Source organism: Chroicocephalus ridibundus, chromosome 12 (assembly GCF_963924245.1).
Source record: "Chroicocephalus ridibundus chromosome 12, bChrRid1.1, whole genome shotgun sequence".
NCBI lineage: Eukaryota > Metazoa > Chordata > Aves > Charadriiformes > Laridae > Chroicocephalus > Chroicocephalus ridibundus.
Genome location: NC_086295.1, coordinates 18,332,135 through 18,349,649, shown reverse-complemented (window position 1 = coordinate 18,349,649; position 17,515 = coordinate 18,332,135). Strand labels below are relative to the sequence as shown.

The 17,515-nt window shown below is 42.1% G+C and overlaps 1 protein-coding gene across 4 annotated transcripts in view; it reads left to right on the top strand.

The window, feature by feature from the left end:
* The window catches only part of RALGAPB (Ral GTPase activating protein non-catalytic subunit beta), a 68,614-nt gene that overhangs the window by 27,247 nt on the left and 23,852 nt on the right, over positions 1-17,515 (top strand). For 2 of the 4 annotated variants that reach the window (XM_063349775.1, XM_063349773.1), the window contains 10 exons: positions 1,557-1,758; positions 3,168-3,335; positions 4,469-4,583; positions 4,831-4,978; positions 7,306-7,370; positions 7,569-7,701; positions 9,728-9,849; positions 13,305-13,487; positions 15,504-15,655; positions 16,906-17,093. In XM_063349775.1, coding sequence (XP_063205845.1) covers positions 1,557-1,758; positions 3,168-3,335; positions 4,469-4,583; positions 4,831-4,978; positions 7,306-7,370; positions 7,569-7,701; positions 9,728-9,849; positions 13,305-13,487; positions 15,504-15,655; positions 16,906-17,093 — 1,476 coding nt within the window. Of the gene's footprint in view, positions 1-1,556; positions 1,759-3,167; positions 3,336-4,468; positions 4,584-4,830; positions 4,979-7,305; positions 7,371-7,568; positions 7,702-9,715; positions 9,850-13,304; positions 13,488-15,503; positions 15,656-16,905; positions 17,094-17,515 lie in introns of all 4 variants that reach the window. The other 2 variants (XM_063349772.1, XM_063349774.1) reach the window with 1 other exon arrangement.

Here is a 17,515-nt window from a genome sequence, read left to right as displayed (position 1 = left end):
TGTGATCATGTCATGAGTTTCAGGACTTTGCACTAACCATGTTTTTTTTACTTAAAGCTTATTTTACAGACCTAGTGTTTGATTTGTATGCATTGTGCATGTAGTGTTTTTTTCCTACTACAATATATTGCCGGATAGCTTATTTAGGGCAAAAAATGGCTCATGGGAAGATGCATAAAGATTTGTGCTTATTTGCTACTTATGTCATGAAAATTTGTAAGGTAACAGTAGGTTAAACGATGAATTTAAAGACAAAAAATTAAGAGTAGACACTTGACATTAGGACGCTTCTTTTTAAAAAATAAACAATCAAAAAAATTTCCATAAATTAAGAAGTATTCCAACTGTCGAAGTGTTAACAGGCCTTTGTTTGCAAGACTGATTGTGAACCTGATGTTCCCCAGTGCCCCAGGCTCGAGGTAGAGGAGGTTCTCTGGTACTGGTAGAACTACCTTGGTGTGGTTCTGTTAGGAGCACACACTATCTGTTGTTTGGTTTTGTAGATTGTAAAAGTTTTGAGAATCAATATAGTCTTAGCTAAAGATAAGAAGGAACGCCTTCTTTCTGCCATTAGTAATCCAAGAGTGAAGTTGTCCAAGGAAAAAAACCAAACGAGAGAAAAACATTGAGAGCAAGATATATTTTTTTTTTTTCTTGCTTGCCATCCTGGAAGAAAGGATGAAGCCAGCAAAGCAAGTAGCCTCCTGCGTTGTGCGCAGGTGATACTAACATGTGAAGGGGGGACCAGAAATCTCTCTAGGAAGACGTGAATTGAACTGGCTTGGACTGGCAGAACCATCCTGCCCGGAGGGACCATGAAGCTCGGCAGAACCACGTCCCGTTTAGGTAACAGCGGGCTCCCGAGAGACTTTCGCGGAGCGTATTGTGGTGTAGGGAGTAGGAGAGGGCCAGCCTCCCTGGTAGCTGCTCTCTGGAGGCTGCCTAACCTCAAATTTATTTGGTAATTTCAGTAGTTACGTGAGGAGAGAGGGACCAAATCAGGAGAGCGGGCTTCAGCAAACTTCTCTTTCTGATATGGGTTCTTAGAATTTTTTGATTATTTTTTGAATGAGTACGTTTATACAACAAAATAGGATCGAAGCAGCGTGGTGTTCAGAGCAGCCTAAGGGATTAGCTGGACAGCTGGAAATGAAGCGCTTGCTTGGAGGTCGCAGGAATGGCACCATTTAAATGGGTTTTGGTATTTTGAGGCAAGGCGAGGTGGTACTTCATTTTTCTGGAGATGAGAACTAGGTGAGGGAAGATCCCTGTCCTCCAGAGGGTAGGAAGCTAATATTGGATATAAGCGTACTCTTCCCAGCCGAAAGTTGGGACAGGGTCTAGAATGTGAAGGTCAGTTGTTGTCATCATTATAAAAAAAAAAAAAGCTAGTTACACCCACAGCTACTTTCTAAACAGAGGCACTGACTCAAATATAGAGAACTAACAGCTTCATGATAACTACTAAATTTGACTTGATCTTTGTGTCCAGGATCCCATGAGCCTATTACATACGCTAAACAAACGCAGTGAAACGCTGTTTTTTCTCTTCCCAGCTATAGCAACTCAAGCTAGCGTGGAGTTTCGCCGGAAAGGATCACAAATGTCCACAGACACAGTGGCTTCCAACCCCATGTTTGATGCCAGCGAATTCCCAGACAACTATGAAGCGGGACGGGCGGAGGCGTGCGGGACGCTGTGTAGGATATTTTGTAGCAAGAAGACGGGGGAGGAAATATTACCAGCTTACCTATCCCGGTACTAACCTCTCTTCGGTTGCTTTATTACTCTAACTTCATGGTGCAAGTTAATTCACAGTGAATAGCCTTCAGTGACTGTCTGAATCCTGTCTCTGACAATTCAGAAAAGCCTGGTCAGCCTTCAGGTGCCGTGGGGCGATTTCCTTTTGTCCTCTCGCGATGCTGGTTTCGTTGGGTTTTCATCACGTTCCAATCGAAGGGAAGTCCCTTAAAGTGCCTCCCAGCTGGAAGGAATGTTATCTTTTTGATACTTTCTTGCCTCTCGTGTTCTTGTTTTTTTTTTTTTTTTTTTTTTTTTTTTTTTTTTAAATTTGTCACTGAATATTGTTCAGATAGGAAAAAAAAAAAAAAAAGGGTGCAGACATAAGACTTTGCGTGCTTTATTAGACCATGTTGTCAAACAAGGGCCTTACGTTGTCAAACATCACAACGCTGGGACTAAATGTGTTTGTAGTGGTGGTTCTTTTTTTTCCTTTAAATATAGAAATGCAATAATATTCCATTATTTAACACAGTTGGGTTCGAACTACCTCTGGTTTGAGTTTTGTTTCTAATAAAATAAGGCAATCTTGCCTTATCATAGTGTACCTTTTTTCCAATTTTTTGTTAAAAAGTGCAATAGCAAAGGCTAGAGGCAGAGAATCGGCTTTAAATCATGACTCTCCCAAACTGTTTGTCCCAGATGGCATCAGAACTTCCTGGAAGACCGAACTATTTAATTTCTTGCGTGTTGTCGTGTTTTGTGTATAGATAGTTCGTGTGTCTCTTACCCAGTCAGTGAGATTCCTCTGTGTTTAAAAGCCTCTTAAAAAAATGAAATAAAAGGGATATACGTAGTCTCTAAGAAAAAAAACTGCAAAAGAAACTGCTTTAGGATGATAGCCAGCTAGATTCCTGCCCCACTGCTTTTTCATTTGAACTGGTTGTAATGGTTATGTTTGGTCTTACTCTCCGAATCGTTGAGCAGCGTGTCCTGTCCTCTCCGCCCCCACGCCCCCGGAAAGATTTCACAGTGTTTTTCTTGTGTTGGGGAGTTAAAGCCAAGGGTCTCGCTGCCATCCTTACGTGGGGATGGGAGCAGCGGGAGGGCACGTGGTCCAAGCACTGTTAGTGACCCCCGGGCTGTACGTGCACAGCTCCCCGTCCCTGGGGTGCACCAAGCCAGAGGTTTCAATAAAATTGTGCCGCATGAAATATGTGTGATTTGTGAGGGGGTTTTGTTAAGGCGCGTTTGCCTGTGCTAAAGTAACTTGGGGGGGATGCTCATATAAACGTTTCCTAGCTCTGATTTTGAAACTGACTCTTATTTTATGTAGAAAAGATCAAATAGTGGCTGCACGTTCTTGCTCATCTGGGAGGCTGATATGTTTTATGTGGAAATAATTTAATCTTGTCTTTCTTTGTCAGATTTTACATGCTTTTAATTCAGGGTTTGCAGATAGCCGATTTCGTTTGCCATCCTGTTCTTGCCAGTGTTATTCTAAACTCCCCTCCTTTGTTCTGCTGTGACCTGAAAGGGATTGATGTCGTGGTTCCTTATTTCATTTCGGCTCTTGAAACTATTTTGCCTGACAGGTAAGTTGCTATTTCCATATAAAATCATCAGAAATGTGGGGAGGTGTTTATCTTCTGGGGTTTCTATCATTCACGAGTAGTTTTCACTGAAGGAATTCTGTAATGTGAGCCCCATACTGTGTATGTATTTGCTGCTGATGATGGCAGCACTTCGTCAGCTCTTAGTTTTCGGTTTTATTTAATGCCATTTTCTTTAAAGCAATAGTAGTGCTTATTTTAAATGAAATATGGGAGTTGTGTAATCTACGTATTCGTTGATGGAAAGCAATACCTGTAAGAAAATGGAAGTGATTTAGCTCAAATATATTGAAAGCCTACTGATTTTTAAGTAAAATTTCACAGGATATTCATTAGTGGCTGTTGCTGCGGTGAATTCAGTAAGAGAGTCATCTTGCACATCATTAAATAGAAAAATTGATAATTTAGGCAGGCTGGTGAAATTGGAGTAGGTTCTTAAACCAGAAGATATAGCCTCACTTATCAGAGCTTTATAGATGTCTGGGCATTCTGTTGAGTAATTTAAGGCACTTAATACCACTCTGTGCAGACCGCCTTTAGCATACGTGTAATGTCTTGGTACGACATTTCATTTTGAAGTTACGCATAAAATATTATTTATCTTCTGGGCTTAAATCTGAGCCACTCCTTCTTTTGGATAGGTCTTAAAAGTAGAAGAATTTGCTGGTGGCTCCCAAAAATTGTTGATCTATTCGCAAAGTAGCTCATGCTTTATGCAATACGGGCGCGAGCATCTTCTGCGGCTCCGTGATAGTCCTGGGTGGTTTTGAGTTGGAATGAGACAGTAGAGGCTCACGACCGAAACTTCCTGCTTTGAAAATGCAGCGTATGAGGAATACTGGCATCAGCTCATTGCTTTTATACAGGGGGTACAGAATCCTTGGAAAGTGATTCCTGCGTGAATTCATTGTGTTATTGCTGCCGTTAAAAAAAAAAAAAAAAAAAAAAAAAAAAAGTAAAAAAAATCTGGAGCATAGAAAAAAAAAACCAGCTACATTGTATACTGCAAATTATTTAAGACCACTAGGTGGCTGTATGTTTAATTTTAACTTAATTAAATTTGGCTCCAAATTCCCCTGAAAAGTTGATTAACTGTACGATGCTTTGATTTGCAGAGAACTCTCAAAGTTTAAAATCTATGTAAACCCCACAGAGCTAAGAAGAGCTTCAATTAACATCTTGCTGTCTCTGCTGCCTCTCCCTCATCATTTTGGAACCATAAAGTCTGAGGTAGTAAACTTACTGCTTTGGTTTGCGTTTCTGTTTCGGTTTTCCCGGTGGTTCTGGCGTGGGATGTGGGTGACTCGTGGGTTGTGTTTGGTGTTCTCTTTAGCACTGAAACTCTTAGAGCAAGTCTGTGAGAGTAAGACTGTATTGCACGTTGTCAGTAACTGTGCTGGGGATATTGACTTCTGAAATCAATACCACGCTGGTGTGATCTCTAATTGATACTGAAATAAATGTATTTTTCCTTCAGGTTGTCCTGGAAGGGAAATTCAGCAACGACGACAGCTCAACATATGACAAGCCAGTAACCTTCCTTTCCTTGAAGCTGAGGCTTGTGAATATACTGATAGGAGCTTTGCAAACAGAAACAGATCCCAACAACACTCAAATGATACTAGGTTATTTCAACTTTTTTATTTATCAATTGTGTTATAGGAGTGTCTGCCTTAATCTGTCCTGGAATAATATGTGGTGTTAATAGTGTGTTGCTTTGCAGGAAAAAAGATTAAGTTCCTGGCAGGTATAGCTGTATAATCTCCCTCATACTATGAAAACATCTTGAAAAGCCTCACGTTTTTGTTAAAGTAACCTCTATCTTTTTACAAATGTGGAATAACGCTTGAAAAGTAGAGGTGGAAGTAGAGCACATTCTATCAGGAAAAGTCCGTCATAACTAGGAATGGAAACAGAAAAAAAATGTTGTTTTAGTATTGGGAAGGATTCTTGACTAACGGGCTACAGGGAACATTTTAGGTTTTGGCATGATTAAGCCTAGAAACAAATTGGAATACTGAGGGACTGGTGGCCCAGCACTGCAAGATACAGGTGGCACTTGTTTAGCACTGGCAATCCTCAGACAGCAGCTTTGGAATAGAGTCTGGAGATTCATCATAGTTTGGCAACAAACTGATCTTTGAGGTAACATGTATTAACGTTATTTTGAATACTCAGAAAGTAACCAGAAGCTGAAAACTTACATAGTGCATAATCCGTCAAGTTAAATATATTTTCAGACAAGTAAAAATGTACCTGCCTCTTGTTCTTCCCCCTTCCGTATTTATCTCTCTTCAGAAGTGCCTTTGTCCACATTATGGTGTTCTTGTCCTTCACTAATTACGGTACCGCTTTCCTTTTGTCTGTTTAGAACGGAGACAGACTTGCACTGTGGTGGGAGGTGTCTGCCTTGTTCTGGGAGACAGAACCTGCCTGATTAACAGGGGAGGGCAAGAAAATGGCACGAGCAACGAAGTGAAGGGAAACAAATCCAGTCTGCAAAGACCTTTGGGAAGTTTCCGCGCAGTGGTTGAAATAGTTCCTTCACTAGCGGAAGACTAGAGGAGAATAGTTTGAAAGAATGATTTGGAACCGATCCTGGTGAAGTGGGTTGCACCACCTCCAGAACTGCAGGGTGATCCGTTCAATCCTGCCCTTGCGTTCCGTAGCCCTCCACTGCAGGCTGGTGTTTGCATCTGGCTGGGTAGATGCTCTGCCTTGAACGGTTCTTACCATTACTGTTTCCGTGATAGTCCATACCAATCCACCTCCTCCTAAAACTGATGCCGCTGATGTCCGTGTCAGCCTGTTGCAGGCCCCTGTCCTTACGGTTTCTTTCATCGCCTGGGGGTGATGTTGCCAAGCAGGAGCGGGCTGTTCACGCCAAGGCACCCGGAATGCATCCGCAGTTTTAATGTAACAGTGTCTTACGCTCGTGTGTAGTTATCTCTCCGCAGACAGAAGAGAGAACTACCTGCTGGCTAGTTTGGGTGCGGTAGGGGCGGCTACCCCTGCGCTTAGAGCTTTGGCTTTTTCAGTACAGTATTTTGGGCACTGAGGGAAAACAAAGCACAGAAAGCGGGAGGCTGGGGATCGCTTCCAGGTGGAGAGAATTTCAGTGTATTGCACCTTAGATTGGGCACTGCCCTCCTGATTTAGGAAACTGGTTTTATGTTTTAGCCCACAGATTATCAACGATGCAATTATTAGCCTTGATTTGATTTGAGTGCGTTTTGGGTTTGGGGTTTTTTTATTTTTTGATGAGGCAAGGGCAGAAATCTCCTTATAAAAATAAAGCTCCGTGTGTTACAGTGGTTTGGGGGTTCATTTCACTGGTCACTGATCAGTGTGAGGACAAGTGTCGTCCCTTGAGCTGATGTCTTAGGGGTTGCTGAATGGAGCGGACACCATTCACTTTATCTTCCAGCAGGTTGCTGTACGTACTGGTTGTTAGTGCCTCCTAATTGTCAAACTGGGGAAGGGAGCCTCTTTGTGCCAGGCAAGGGCACAGCCAAGGCCAGCACTGCGTAACCCGTGAGGTGGCTTTGGGCTACACGACTTGGTTTAGCTCTCTGTTTTTAACAAATGCAGCTGTTTTATTCACAGAATCAGTAGATAGCCTTAAATATGTGCTCGTTTAAAAACTGAGGTTAATCTGATGAGAGACAAGGAACGATTCTGTGAAACCAAAATCCTTCCAAACTGAGGAATTTGAAAAACTTGCGTTCGAAGCATTTTTAAAATAGCTGAAAGCACTCTGTCTCTCAGCTCTCATCTGCTTCAAATGGCTCAGCCTGAAGCAAGTCCTGTGTTTTGTAAAACTCTTGTAAAAAGAGATTTTAAAAAACAGGATGGCGATACTGTATGTTAGACCTTCAGTGCTTCTTTGTAAATTTTAGCAGTGAATATTTTACCGCGGTCTTTAGTTACTCTCTTGTATCTGATTCTTCAGGTGCAATGTTAAATATTGTTCAAGATTCGGCACTGTTAGAAGCCATTGGCTGTCAGATGGAAACGGTAAGTATGTTTTGTTTATGGAGTTACCACTTCAGAAAGAATGTATTACTCATTTTATCTGCTATTGTAAGGTGCTCGGTTAGCATCTTGAGATTTGATCATCTTTTTTTCTCCATTGTATCTGAGAGCATCCTCTGGTGTAGGGAACTCTCCTCAGAAAAATCTTCTCATCACTCAAAACTGACTTTCAATTTGCAGAACGGTGGGGAAAACAACCTCTTCAAAAGCCACAGTCGTACTAACAGTGGCATTAGCACTGCGAGCGGAGGCAGTACGGAGCCCACAACGCCAGACAGTGAGAGACCAGCACAGGCCCTTCTGAGGGATTATGGTAAGGATAGCTCTTTTGAAAAAACTGTCATTATACGCCAGGGTGATGTGTTTTGGTCTTTTCGGTTCCTAGCTCTGGCTAATACTTTAATGCGCACGGGCGTTTTGAGCCCCGGTGGACAGCCCCTTTGTTTATTGCCACTTTGTGCTCATGTGCGCCCTTTAGGTGGCTGGTTTCTAATCCTACTGAAGGACTCTGTTAACACGTTAAAAATAAGAATGTAAGAGCTCATGAAAAAGGTGTTGCAAACTGCTTTACTTTAGCTTATGTTTTCAAGGCACTCAGTTTTCATGAACAATAATTGGATAAACGTACACCAAGTGTAAATTAATTGCTTCATTCGTTTTTGTAGCTCTCTAAACGCTTACCTGACTTTTGCAGCACCTTTTCTTAAACTGTATTTAAAGAGCATTTGAGGGACTCATGTTTTTCTAGAGCAAGTAAGCAGAATGCTTTTGACGCGTCATTTGTTGTAACAAGAGAATTTAGTAATTAACTTCCGTTTGCTATGTCTTGTACCGTGCATTTTTTTTAATCTTGGTAATAAAAATCTATGTTCTTCTAAATCTGTGTGTGGTAATCTGGCTGAACGTCGAGATCCTGGAATTTCATTTGTTCCATTGGTCTTCCTCAGTTTAACTGATGTTGACCAAGTCGATGTGAGAACAGATCACCTTCATCGTATTGTAGCCTAGGTTGACAACTCTGTTCTTGCCAACCAAAAATGTTTTTTTTTTCTGTAGTTCTATAAATAAGGAGAAGAAGGAAAGACTTTACTGTATTCTAGGGATTCATATAAACGTGTTGGTGCTTTCCCTACAGGATTTGTTTCTTTGAAATTATTGAAGTGCTAATTTTCAGCACACTATTTGAATTGTGTGTTTAATTCGTATGGGTTTTCATTGGCAAGTGCTTGTAAAAATATACATTTGTAAGGTTGAAAAAAAAATCTTCTAACTATTTGACTTACTGAGTCTTTTCAAACATGACGTAAATTGAAAGACATTTTTGCACTGTATTCATTTCATTGGATTTCTTGAATTTTCTGTGCACACAAGGTAAGGTGGTAAGAAATTTATGAAAAGAATTTCTGTGTTTCGGCTGGATGCTTCAAACGAGAAAATTGAAAACACAATGGTCTATTTTTACTGTTTAACTTAGCAAACACTTGAACCCTGGTACTGGTGTAACAGTGTACTTAGCTCTTGAGTGTTGAATATGATGATTTTAACTTTAGGAAGGATATACCTTAGCTGTCATCGTTCTCATATCTCTTTGTAACTGGTCATTTAGCAGTTTTTGTGTCTGCATTTAATTTGTCTACTTCAGTTTTAACAAGTATTTATGTTCCTAATATTTAGAATGAGAACAACTGATACTAAAAACATTTTCTATTTTTAATTTTGAGCTAGAGGTTCAGGGAACTTAAAGGTCTAGAAATAATTGCATCTTTTTTTATCCGGGACTGATTCTTTCTTTATCTACATTTATCTAACTAGTACAACTTTCGATAAACACTAGGTATAGAAAGAATGGGTAACTTCTGGCGTAGACATCTGAAGTTACACATGCTCTCTTTGTTCACTACTGACGCCTAAACATACAAGTGCTGATGTCTAATATACATTACCAATGCCTAAATTTTTCTGACTCTACAAGACATCACAGCAATTTAAATACAACAGCAAACGATAGCAAAACCTGAAGCTAGCTGTTCTGCTGCTCAAATGCAGCAGAGTGCTGGGGTTATCCAAAATGTATTTTTTTAAAAAATAACAAAAAAAATTGAGATAAGCTAGTCTGATGTATTTGCTTAATGTCTGGTGGTGTGTATATATAAGGGAGTAAGCCTGTGCAAAAGTGACCAACCAAATTTCTAGATTTTGGGTTGTGTATAATCTTATTTTCTGTGTGTATTGTGGCTGCTTTGGCTTGTGCCTGTGCTTTGCTTATCGTCACTAATGCTTAGTTATTTTCCCTCCCTGTGGTATGTGGTATTGGGGTTATATCCTAGCTCTTAATACAGATACAGCGGCTGGACTACTGATACGCAGCATTCACCTGGTAACCCAAAGACTCAACTCACAGTGGAGGCAGGACATGAGTATCTCTCTGGCTGCACTGGAGCTTCTGTCTGGACTGGCAAAGGTGAGAGGTGAAGTTTTGTGTGCTCTGGCCTCAAAGGGTGATTATAGTCCTGTTTAGGTGACAGTCGTGCCACCAAACAGATGTCTGTGAGTTTGTCAGCAAGTGTTCCGTTTGGACACGAGAAGGATCAGTGCTCCTTTTGTATTTTGTCGTCTTCTCATGTAAATGGTCTGTGGCTCAAATGATGTTGTGGCATGTGAACGGGGGTTGGCTGAAAGCGAAGCTAGGGGCGGCTTGTTCAGATACACGTGGCTCTACTGGATGATGCTGCCTGGTTTTCTTGAGCTAGCTGGATGGCTCCTGACCTTTCTCACGGATTCCCATGTGTGTCTGGTTTTTGGTTTTGTTTTGTTTCTTACACTAGAGGGGATGCATCTGCCATACTAGGTTGCAGAGTTGAGGAAAAACTTGCCGCTAAGCCTCCAGCGGCAGTGTATGGGCTTGGGCCTAGTTTTCAATCCCACTGTGAACCGTTTATCATAGCTTTGCTGGGCTGGGTGGCCTGTTCACCGTCCGTTCCCTGTGTACCCAGACTTAGAAACAGGAGGTTTTGTTGCTGTTCGTTGGCAGATTGCAAATATGCCAGGGTATTAAACAACTTAATTGCCCTTTCTTGCAGGTGTTGTCTCTGCTTTTCCCCTTCCATCGCATCTTGGAAGTAGTTTTCTGAGATGAGAAAATTATAGCCATTTTGTAATACGAAGGTGTCAACTTCTTCAGAGCTTTATCTGCACACGGTTCCTTGATCCAACAGCAAATAACTGAACTAAAGCTACTAGGTGTGGGGGGGCTTTTTTTGTTGAAAAGTAAAATGCCTTTTTCTGCTTGAGGGCTCGTGTCCCCAAGCTGGACTTCATGACATCTGTTAAGGAAAAGTACAGTGTATTTACAGCAGCCATGATGACCTGGCGTTGACAATTCAGCATTTCCTCTCGGTATTCCCCTGGGAACCAGGCAGATCTCTCTGAAAAAATGTGCATCTAAGGCAATTTTAAGAGCACAGAGTCAGCACTGAGCCACGTTGGGCTGGGTGCTTCTTTTGTTACTATATAAGCTGAAGGATGCATTTCAAAGTGTTCTGCAATGAATTAATGTGTGGTTATTGGGTCTTACAGATCGTCATACAGAACCAGGGGTTCCTGCAGCTTGTGTGGTTAAGCCAGGGTGGTTTGTTTGGGTTTTTTTCTTGACTTGCAATGAGATGGGAATGTGAAAATATATTATCTTTTCAAATGCCTACCCAGGTTAATTTTAAATATTGAAATCTTTGTATAATTTTCATGCAATTGAAGTAATTCTTCCTCTGGTGTATCTTGGATATCTTTCCCCTTAGTAACAAACACAGTAGAAAGAGATCAGCTCTTACTACAGAACTGCAGACCAGAGAACCCGTTTCTTCTTGTGCCTTCGGATGTGACAATTCCCAAAGGCCTTCACAGGACAGGGACTGCCCTCTCTTGTGTCTGTTCAGCATCAGGTTAATAGTGGGACTTGGTAAATTCAAAAATCCTGTTTCATGCAAGAGTGCTGGTTCACCAACCTGCTTTCATAAGCTCCTCTTGAACAACCCCAACTCTCTCAGCCTGTCTTTGTAGGAGAGGTGCTGCAGCCCTCTGATCATCTTCGTGGCCTCCTCTGGACCCACTGACTGGCCTGTAGTTCCCCGGGTCTTCTTTTTTTATTCCCTTTTTGAAAATGGGGGTTATGTTTCCCCTTTTCCAGTCAGCAGGAACTTCACCAGACTCCCACAACTTCTCAAATATGATGGCTAGTAGCTTAGCAACTTCGTCCACCAGTTCGCTCAGGACCTGTGGATGAGTCTCATCAGGTCCCATGGACTTCTGTGCCTTCAGGTTCCTCAGATGGTCTCGAACCTGGTCTTCTCCTACAGTGGGCAGTTCCTCATTCTCCCAGTCCCTGCCTTTGACTTCTGCGACTTGCGCAGTCTGGCTCGAGCCCTCGCCAGTGAATACTGAGGCAAAAAAGTCATTGAGTACCTCAGCCTTCTCCATATTCCGGGTGACCAGGTTTCCTGTTTAATTCGAGAGAGGGCCCACCTTTTCCCTAGTCTTCCTTTTATCATCAGCAAACCTACAGAAGCTTTTCTTGTTGCCCTTGACATCCCTGGCCAGATTTAACTCTATCTGGGCCTTAGCGTTCCTAACCTGACCCCTGCCTGCTTGGACAGTTTCTCCGTATTCCTCCCAGGCTACCTGTCCTTGCTTCCACCCTCTCTAGGCTTCCTTTTTGAGTACAAGTTTCACTAGGAGCAACTTGTTCACCCATGCAGGCCTCCTGGCCCTTTTGCTTGACTTCCCCTTGATTGGGATATATCACTCCCGAGCTTGGAAGGAACCTCCAGGAACTTCCTGGATTGCTTATGCCCTGCTGTATTGTCCCTCCAACAGATATCGGGGTGGTTGAAGTCCCCCATGAGGACCAGGGCTTGTGAACGTCAGGCTGCTCCTGTCTATCTACGGAGGGCCTCATCCACTTGGTCTTCCTGGTTGGGTGGCCCGTAGCAGACCCTCACTGTAATATCACCCGTCCCTGCCCTCCCTTTAATCCTGAACCATAAGCTCTTGGTCGGCTCCTTATCCATCCCCGAGCAGAGCTCCATGCACTCCAGCTGGTCACTGACATAGGGGGTGACACCCCCTCCTCCTCTCCCCTGCCTGTCCTTCCTGAAGAGCCTGTGTCCTTCCATTCCAGCACTCCATTCCAACACTAAATCCAGCTTTAACTGACTGTACCCATGCCATGTCACAGGTTGGGAAGAAAAGAGAAATTCAGTTCTTTAGTTACTTTTATAATGTAGATCCTTGTGCTTCAACGTACAAGGCTCTTCAGTAACCCTCCTGTCTGGAGCCTTGCTCCCTGACGCCCTGAGTTGGGAGAGAAGCTGGGGATTTTGGGAGTGAGTTTTGGAGGGAGGGGTTACGGGGCTTTTTGCCAGTCTGCTAGTCTGAGGATGTGTATCCGTGTGTCCCTTTTTCACGGGTGAAAGTTACTGTGCTGATAAAATATGCCTGGTGGAAAGTTATGTGAGCAGAACGAAGCTCTGGAAGGGAGACTTGTCAGTGAGTGGGTTCTCAGAGATGCAGAATGGGTTGCTATGGCTGAAGGAGAGAAGAATTTGTTGAAAATAAGTTTCAAATAGTAATTTATTCAGCTTGCAATTAGTTTCTTATCAAACCATATTGGTACCACTCTTGTTCTTGGAAACCAAGCTGTGCGATGTGGTGGCACCTCAGTGCAGCATTTCTTTCCTCTAAGTTTCAATATCCATCACTCTTAAATATTTTTACCCACAGCTTTTAAGCTGTAATCATAGAAGAGCTCAACTATTTATTCCTGTTTTTTAAAACTGCACTTAAAAATGCTTTTAAAAGTTATTTCTTGTCCAAAAGATTTTTGTGGAGGAATTCTCATCCTCTCCTGCTTGCTTTACGCAGGTGAAAGTGACGGTCGATTCTTCTGATCGGAAGAGAGCTATCAGTTCGGTGTGCAGCTACATCGTGTACCAGTGCAGCCGCCCAGCCCCGCTCCACTCCCGCGACCTGCACTCCATGATAGTGGCAGCTTTCCAGTGCCTCTGCGTCTGGCTCACGGAGCACCCTGACATGCTGGATGAGAAGGTAGGAGCCTCTGGCGTATGTATTTTGAGCACTCCAAATTGTGATGCCTTTCGTGCCCGACCTCTCTGTTCCTGATACTTTAAAATAACGTCGTTTTCTTAGTTTTCAAAAGTATACTGGGATTTTCAAAGCTAGTTTCCATGTGAAGTAGTTTTGAATTTTGATTCCCGCTCTTTATTCACCAAGAATGTTTTTGGCTTTAAAATTGCCTTTCATATTTCTAAGAATGTTTTGATCTTTCTTGTTGCTTTGTGAAACTGGAACAAGAGAGGAGAAAAGAAAACCTGGAAAAAACAGAAGGTGAAAAGAGAAATATGGGAATTAATGGTGCATATATAGCATAGGCACCTGCTGCAGATAAACTTCGCTAAAAGCCATGTCTCTTCTAATATCTCATAATAATACCTGACTAAAGCATCTTCTAGGCTTAACAGAATTCCCTTGATGCTGGCATTTTGATAATCGTAGTTTCTTTCACCAAGAAACCAGTTTACTGGAAACTGAGCAAGGCATAGCTCAATCCAAGGTGGAATGTGCTTGGGAAGCTTGAGAAGAGCAGGAAATGAAAGATGCATGTTTCCAACAGCCCTCTGGCCTCCTGGGTTTTTAAAAAAAGAAAAAAAAAAGTTAAAAAAAAAAATAGAGTGCACATTTTCATTGTTGATCTCCTTGCAGAGACAGCTCGGTGATGTTTCTATATTTTTATATATAATCTGTATTAATATGTGTTCTATAATATTTTATTGTAGTTCTAGATAGAACGTATATTCTATGTATCTTTATGTTTGTTTATATATTCTGTAGCATATAGAAGAAAATGTATATTTTTAAAAATGAAAATTGAAAACCCAACAGGACTTTATTTAAAGATATCTTCTGCACGCACTCTGGGGTCCCGCGCGTGGCAGTAGGTGACTAAGACAGGATGGTTTCCCTGGATGTGGCACAGCATGGGTTGGTTTGGTTGCATAATGCTTTATTTCCTTTCATTAGGTTTTTTTTTTATTGTAATTATTACTGTGTATTGAGATAGCATTGCATACTGCGTGTAGTATATACAGGACACTGAGTAGCACATTCCTGAGTCATGGTAGTCAGATAGTCACAATCTTCCATTGCAAGTATTAGAATTGCAATTTTCCAGGTGCCTCGTCTTACATTTACTTTGAATTTCATCTGCTATTTTGCTAGCCAACACTGTAAACTCCTACTGTAATTCTTCGTGGCCAGTCCTTGCATCCCAGTGCTGGTTAATTGCGCTCTGTCAGAAAACTTGACTCTTCTTCATCACCTCTTTTTCTACATCAGTTGTGAATATAAGGAAGGACACAGGGCAAGACATAGAACCCTGCCTGGTCTCTGGTGGTAAAAACTTACTTGTGTTCAGATTTTAGCCAGTTATTTATCCGTGAGAGTGCTTTCCTTGCTATTCTATAGCTCAAGCCATGAGATTTGAACTTCTGTTGTAGCAATCCAAATATTTTCAGCAAATGATTTTGTAACAAGCAATACTTGTGAGTCATACCTGTGGTTCTCTGAGCATTGGCCTCTTCCGTAATAGATTCACAATTGCAGTAGTTGGCAATTGAAAGATTTGGAAAAGGATTTCTTGCAATTTTCCAGATGAATTAATTCTTAATGTGCTTAGAACTTAATTAAAAGTTCTGCAGAGAATCTCAGAAATGCATTTATTATCTCTTTAAATATGTTCACATTTTTCAATTGAACTCTTAGTAGTCCTCTTGGCAATTTTGTCCATACGTAATGGAATACATTGTGTGTATATATTCATTCAGAGCACTTTCTACCATCAGAATACAAACATAAGTAAACATCTATAGATGGAGAAAATATCGTTCCTATAGCAAAGGTGATCTTATTTCAACACTGTTAGAATAATCTTCATGTTACCAGCAGTACCTTATTTTAATTGATGGTATATCACTGTTTCATTGAGGTCTTGGAGATGTGTATCAGAGTGCTTCGGCTTTTAAGGTGGCTCCTCTTGTGTTTTAGGATTGTTTAAAAGAGGTACTGGAGATTGTGGAGCTCGGCATTTCGGGAAGTAAATCCAAAAACAGTGAACAAGAAGTCAAGTACAAAGGAGATAAGGAGCCTAACCCTGCATCCATGAGAGTGAAGGACGCTGCTGAAGCTACACTAACGTGGTACGTAATTTGTCAGGGCATGTTTACTGTCTAGCATTGCCTTGTCTGAGAGTGTTTTAATTAGGAGCTCCCAGCTGGTGAGATCTCTGTGATGTAGCAAGAGCATTTGAAAAGTCATCCAGAAGCTCCCTCTGTTTTGCCCTGTGGGCAGGGTTGTCCTGTGCTCTGCCTTAGCTGTCTCCCCCCTCCCATTACAGGTGTTCAAAAGGAAAAAAGATCCTCATGATTGCTGTCCTTCCCTCCTGCCTGTCCTCTTCCTTGGAGAGCAAAACCCAAGCCCTCTGGTAGCCCCCGGTGTTCTGTTCTCAGCCAGTCCTTTTCTGCAGACAGCAGTTCCCTCTATCTCCCACTTGACCTACTGATCCTGTCTTTCCGTTCCACCTCCTTCTTATCCTCAGCCTTACAAGCTATGCCAGCCCCACACTGATTGGGAAACTGATAGACTCTGTCTGATGTGTAACGCAGCAGGGGATGGCACATGCAGGAGACGTAAGCTGGTGCAGGATGGGATGTCATTCTGCCCACAGCATTGGCCTTGCTTAATATGTTTGAGAGGTTCTGCTGGAAATGCAGTAACAGATAACGTGTGAGTTGGGGAGGAGAAGCAGAGAGGAAAATTGAGACTTGCTCCAGGGAAGCTGAAAAGCAGCGTGTTACTGGATGAACGGCGTGACGGTAGACAGGACAGATTGAGGATGGGTGGGATAAAAATGCTTTGCTGCTTTCTTTTTTGCTCCCAGGGAAGGCTACCATCTATGATAGTCACGCTTGCGTGATCCTGCACCTTTCTTAAAGGGTTTTACCTTAATGTAATCTGGACTTGAAGAAAGCAAAGACAATCATAATTAGTGTGTCTACCACGTCTGCCTTGCTTGTTGATATAAGAGTGGCCTAAAGTATGGATGATTATCTCCGGTCATCCATAATCTTCTTGTAAGAATGAACATTAAAAAAGCAGTGGAAAGGTGTAGATTTTTGTGCTTTAAAGCATATCTTAGTATCTTTATAACCGAGGTTATAAAGAAACTCATTCTGTAGGCAGAGTACCCTTCTTTGTAGGTTTTCACGTATGTTTCTCTGAAGTTACTGGTTCTGTTTTAAAACGAGCTGATGGGAGAGTGCAGGCTTGCCCTGGCAGGGTAACTGCTGTGCCAAGATACAAATGAAGAATATGAGTGAAGGTCTGTGCTTAGGTGAAACAGTTCGTCATCTTAATCTGTCATAACTCCTAACTTTTTTCTCGCTTGCAGTATCATGCAGTTACTTGGAGCGTTTCCTTCTCCCAGTGGCCCTGCTTCTCCTTGCAGCTTGGTGAATGAAACCACATTAATTAAATATTCTCGTCTACCTACCATAAACAAGCATAGCTTCCGTTACTTCGTTTTGGATAATAGTGTCATCCTGGCGATGTTGGAGCAGCCTCTAGGGAATGAACAGAGTAAGTTCATACTTCCCACTTCCTTCTTCCCCTGGTTGTAACTCTCTGTATGGAGCTGCAAAACAACGGTGCTTCATCAAGTGTCTCTCTCACATTTCAGGGGCTTACCTGTTCTGTGGGGGTGTGGTTGAGCAGGGAGTTCTGGGGTGAAGTGGTGGGAATAACGGTAATACCACCGATAGCCTAACACGTACAAGCCCATCCAAATTGTTCCTGCAGTTGTCTGTGTCTTTCACCCAGTTAGATCAGACACTTGCGGCTGACTGCCGTCTAAATTATTGGCGATGGACAAAAGCAATAGCGTTACACTTTGAAAACATCCTTGTTCATAGAAAAATTAAAATATCTGGATAGGCATAAGTGCTCAGCAGACGCTTGATGTGACGCGTTTATGCTTGCGCATAGCACAAGCTTTTGCTTGC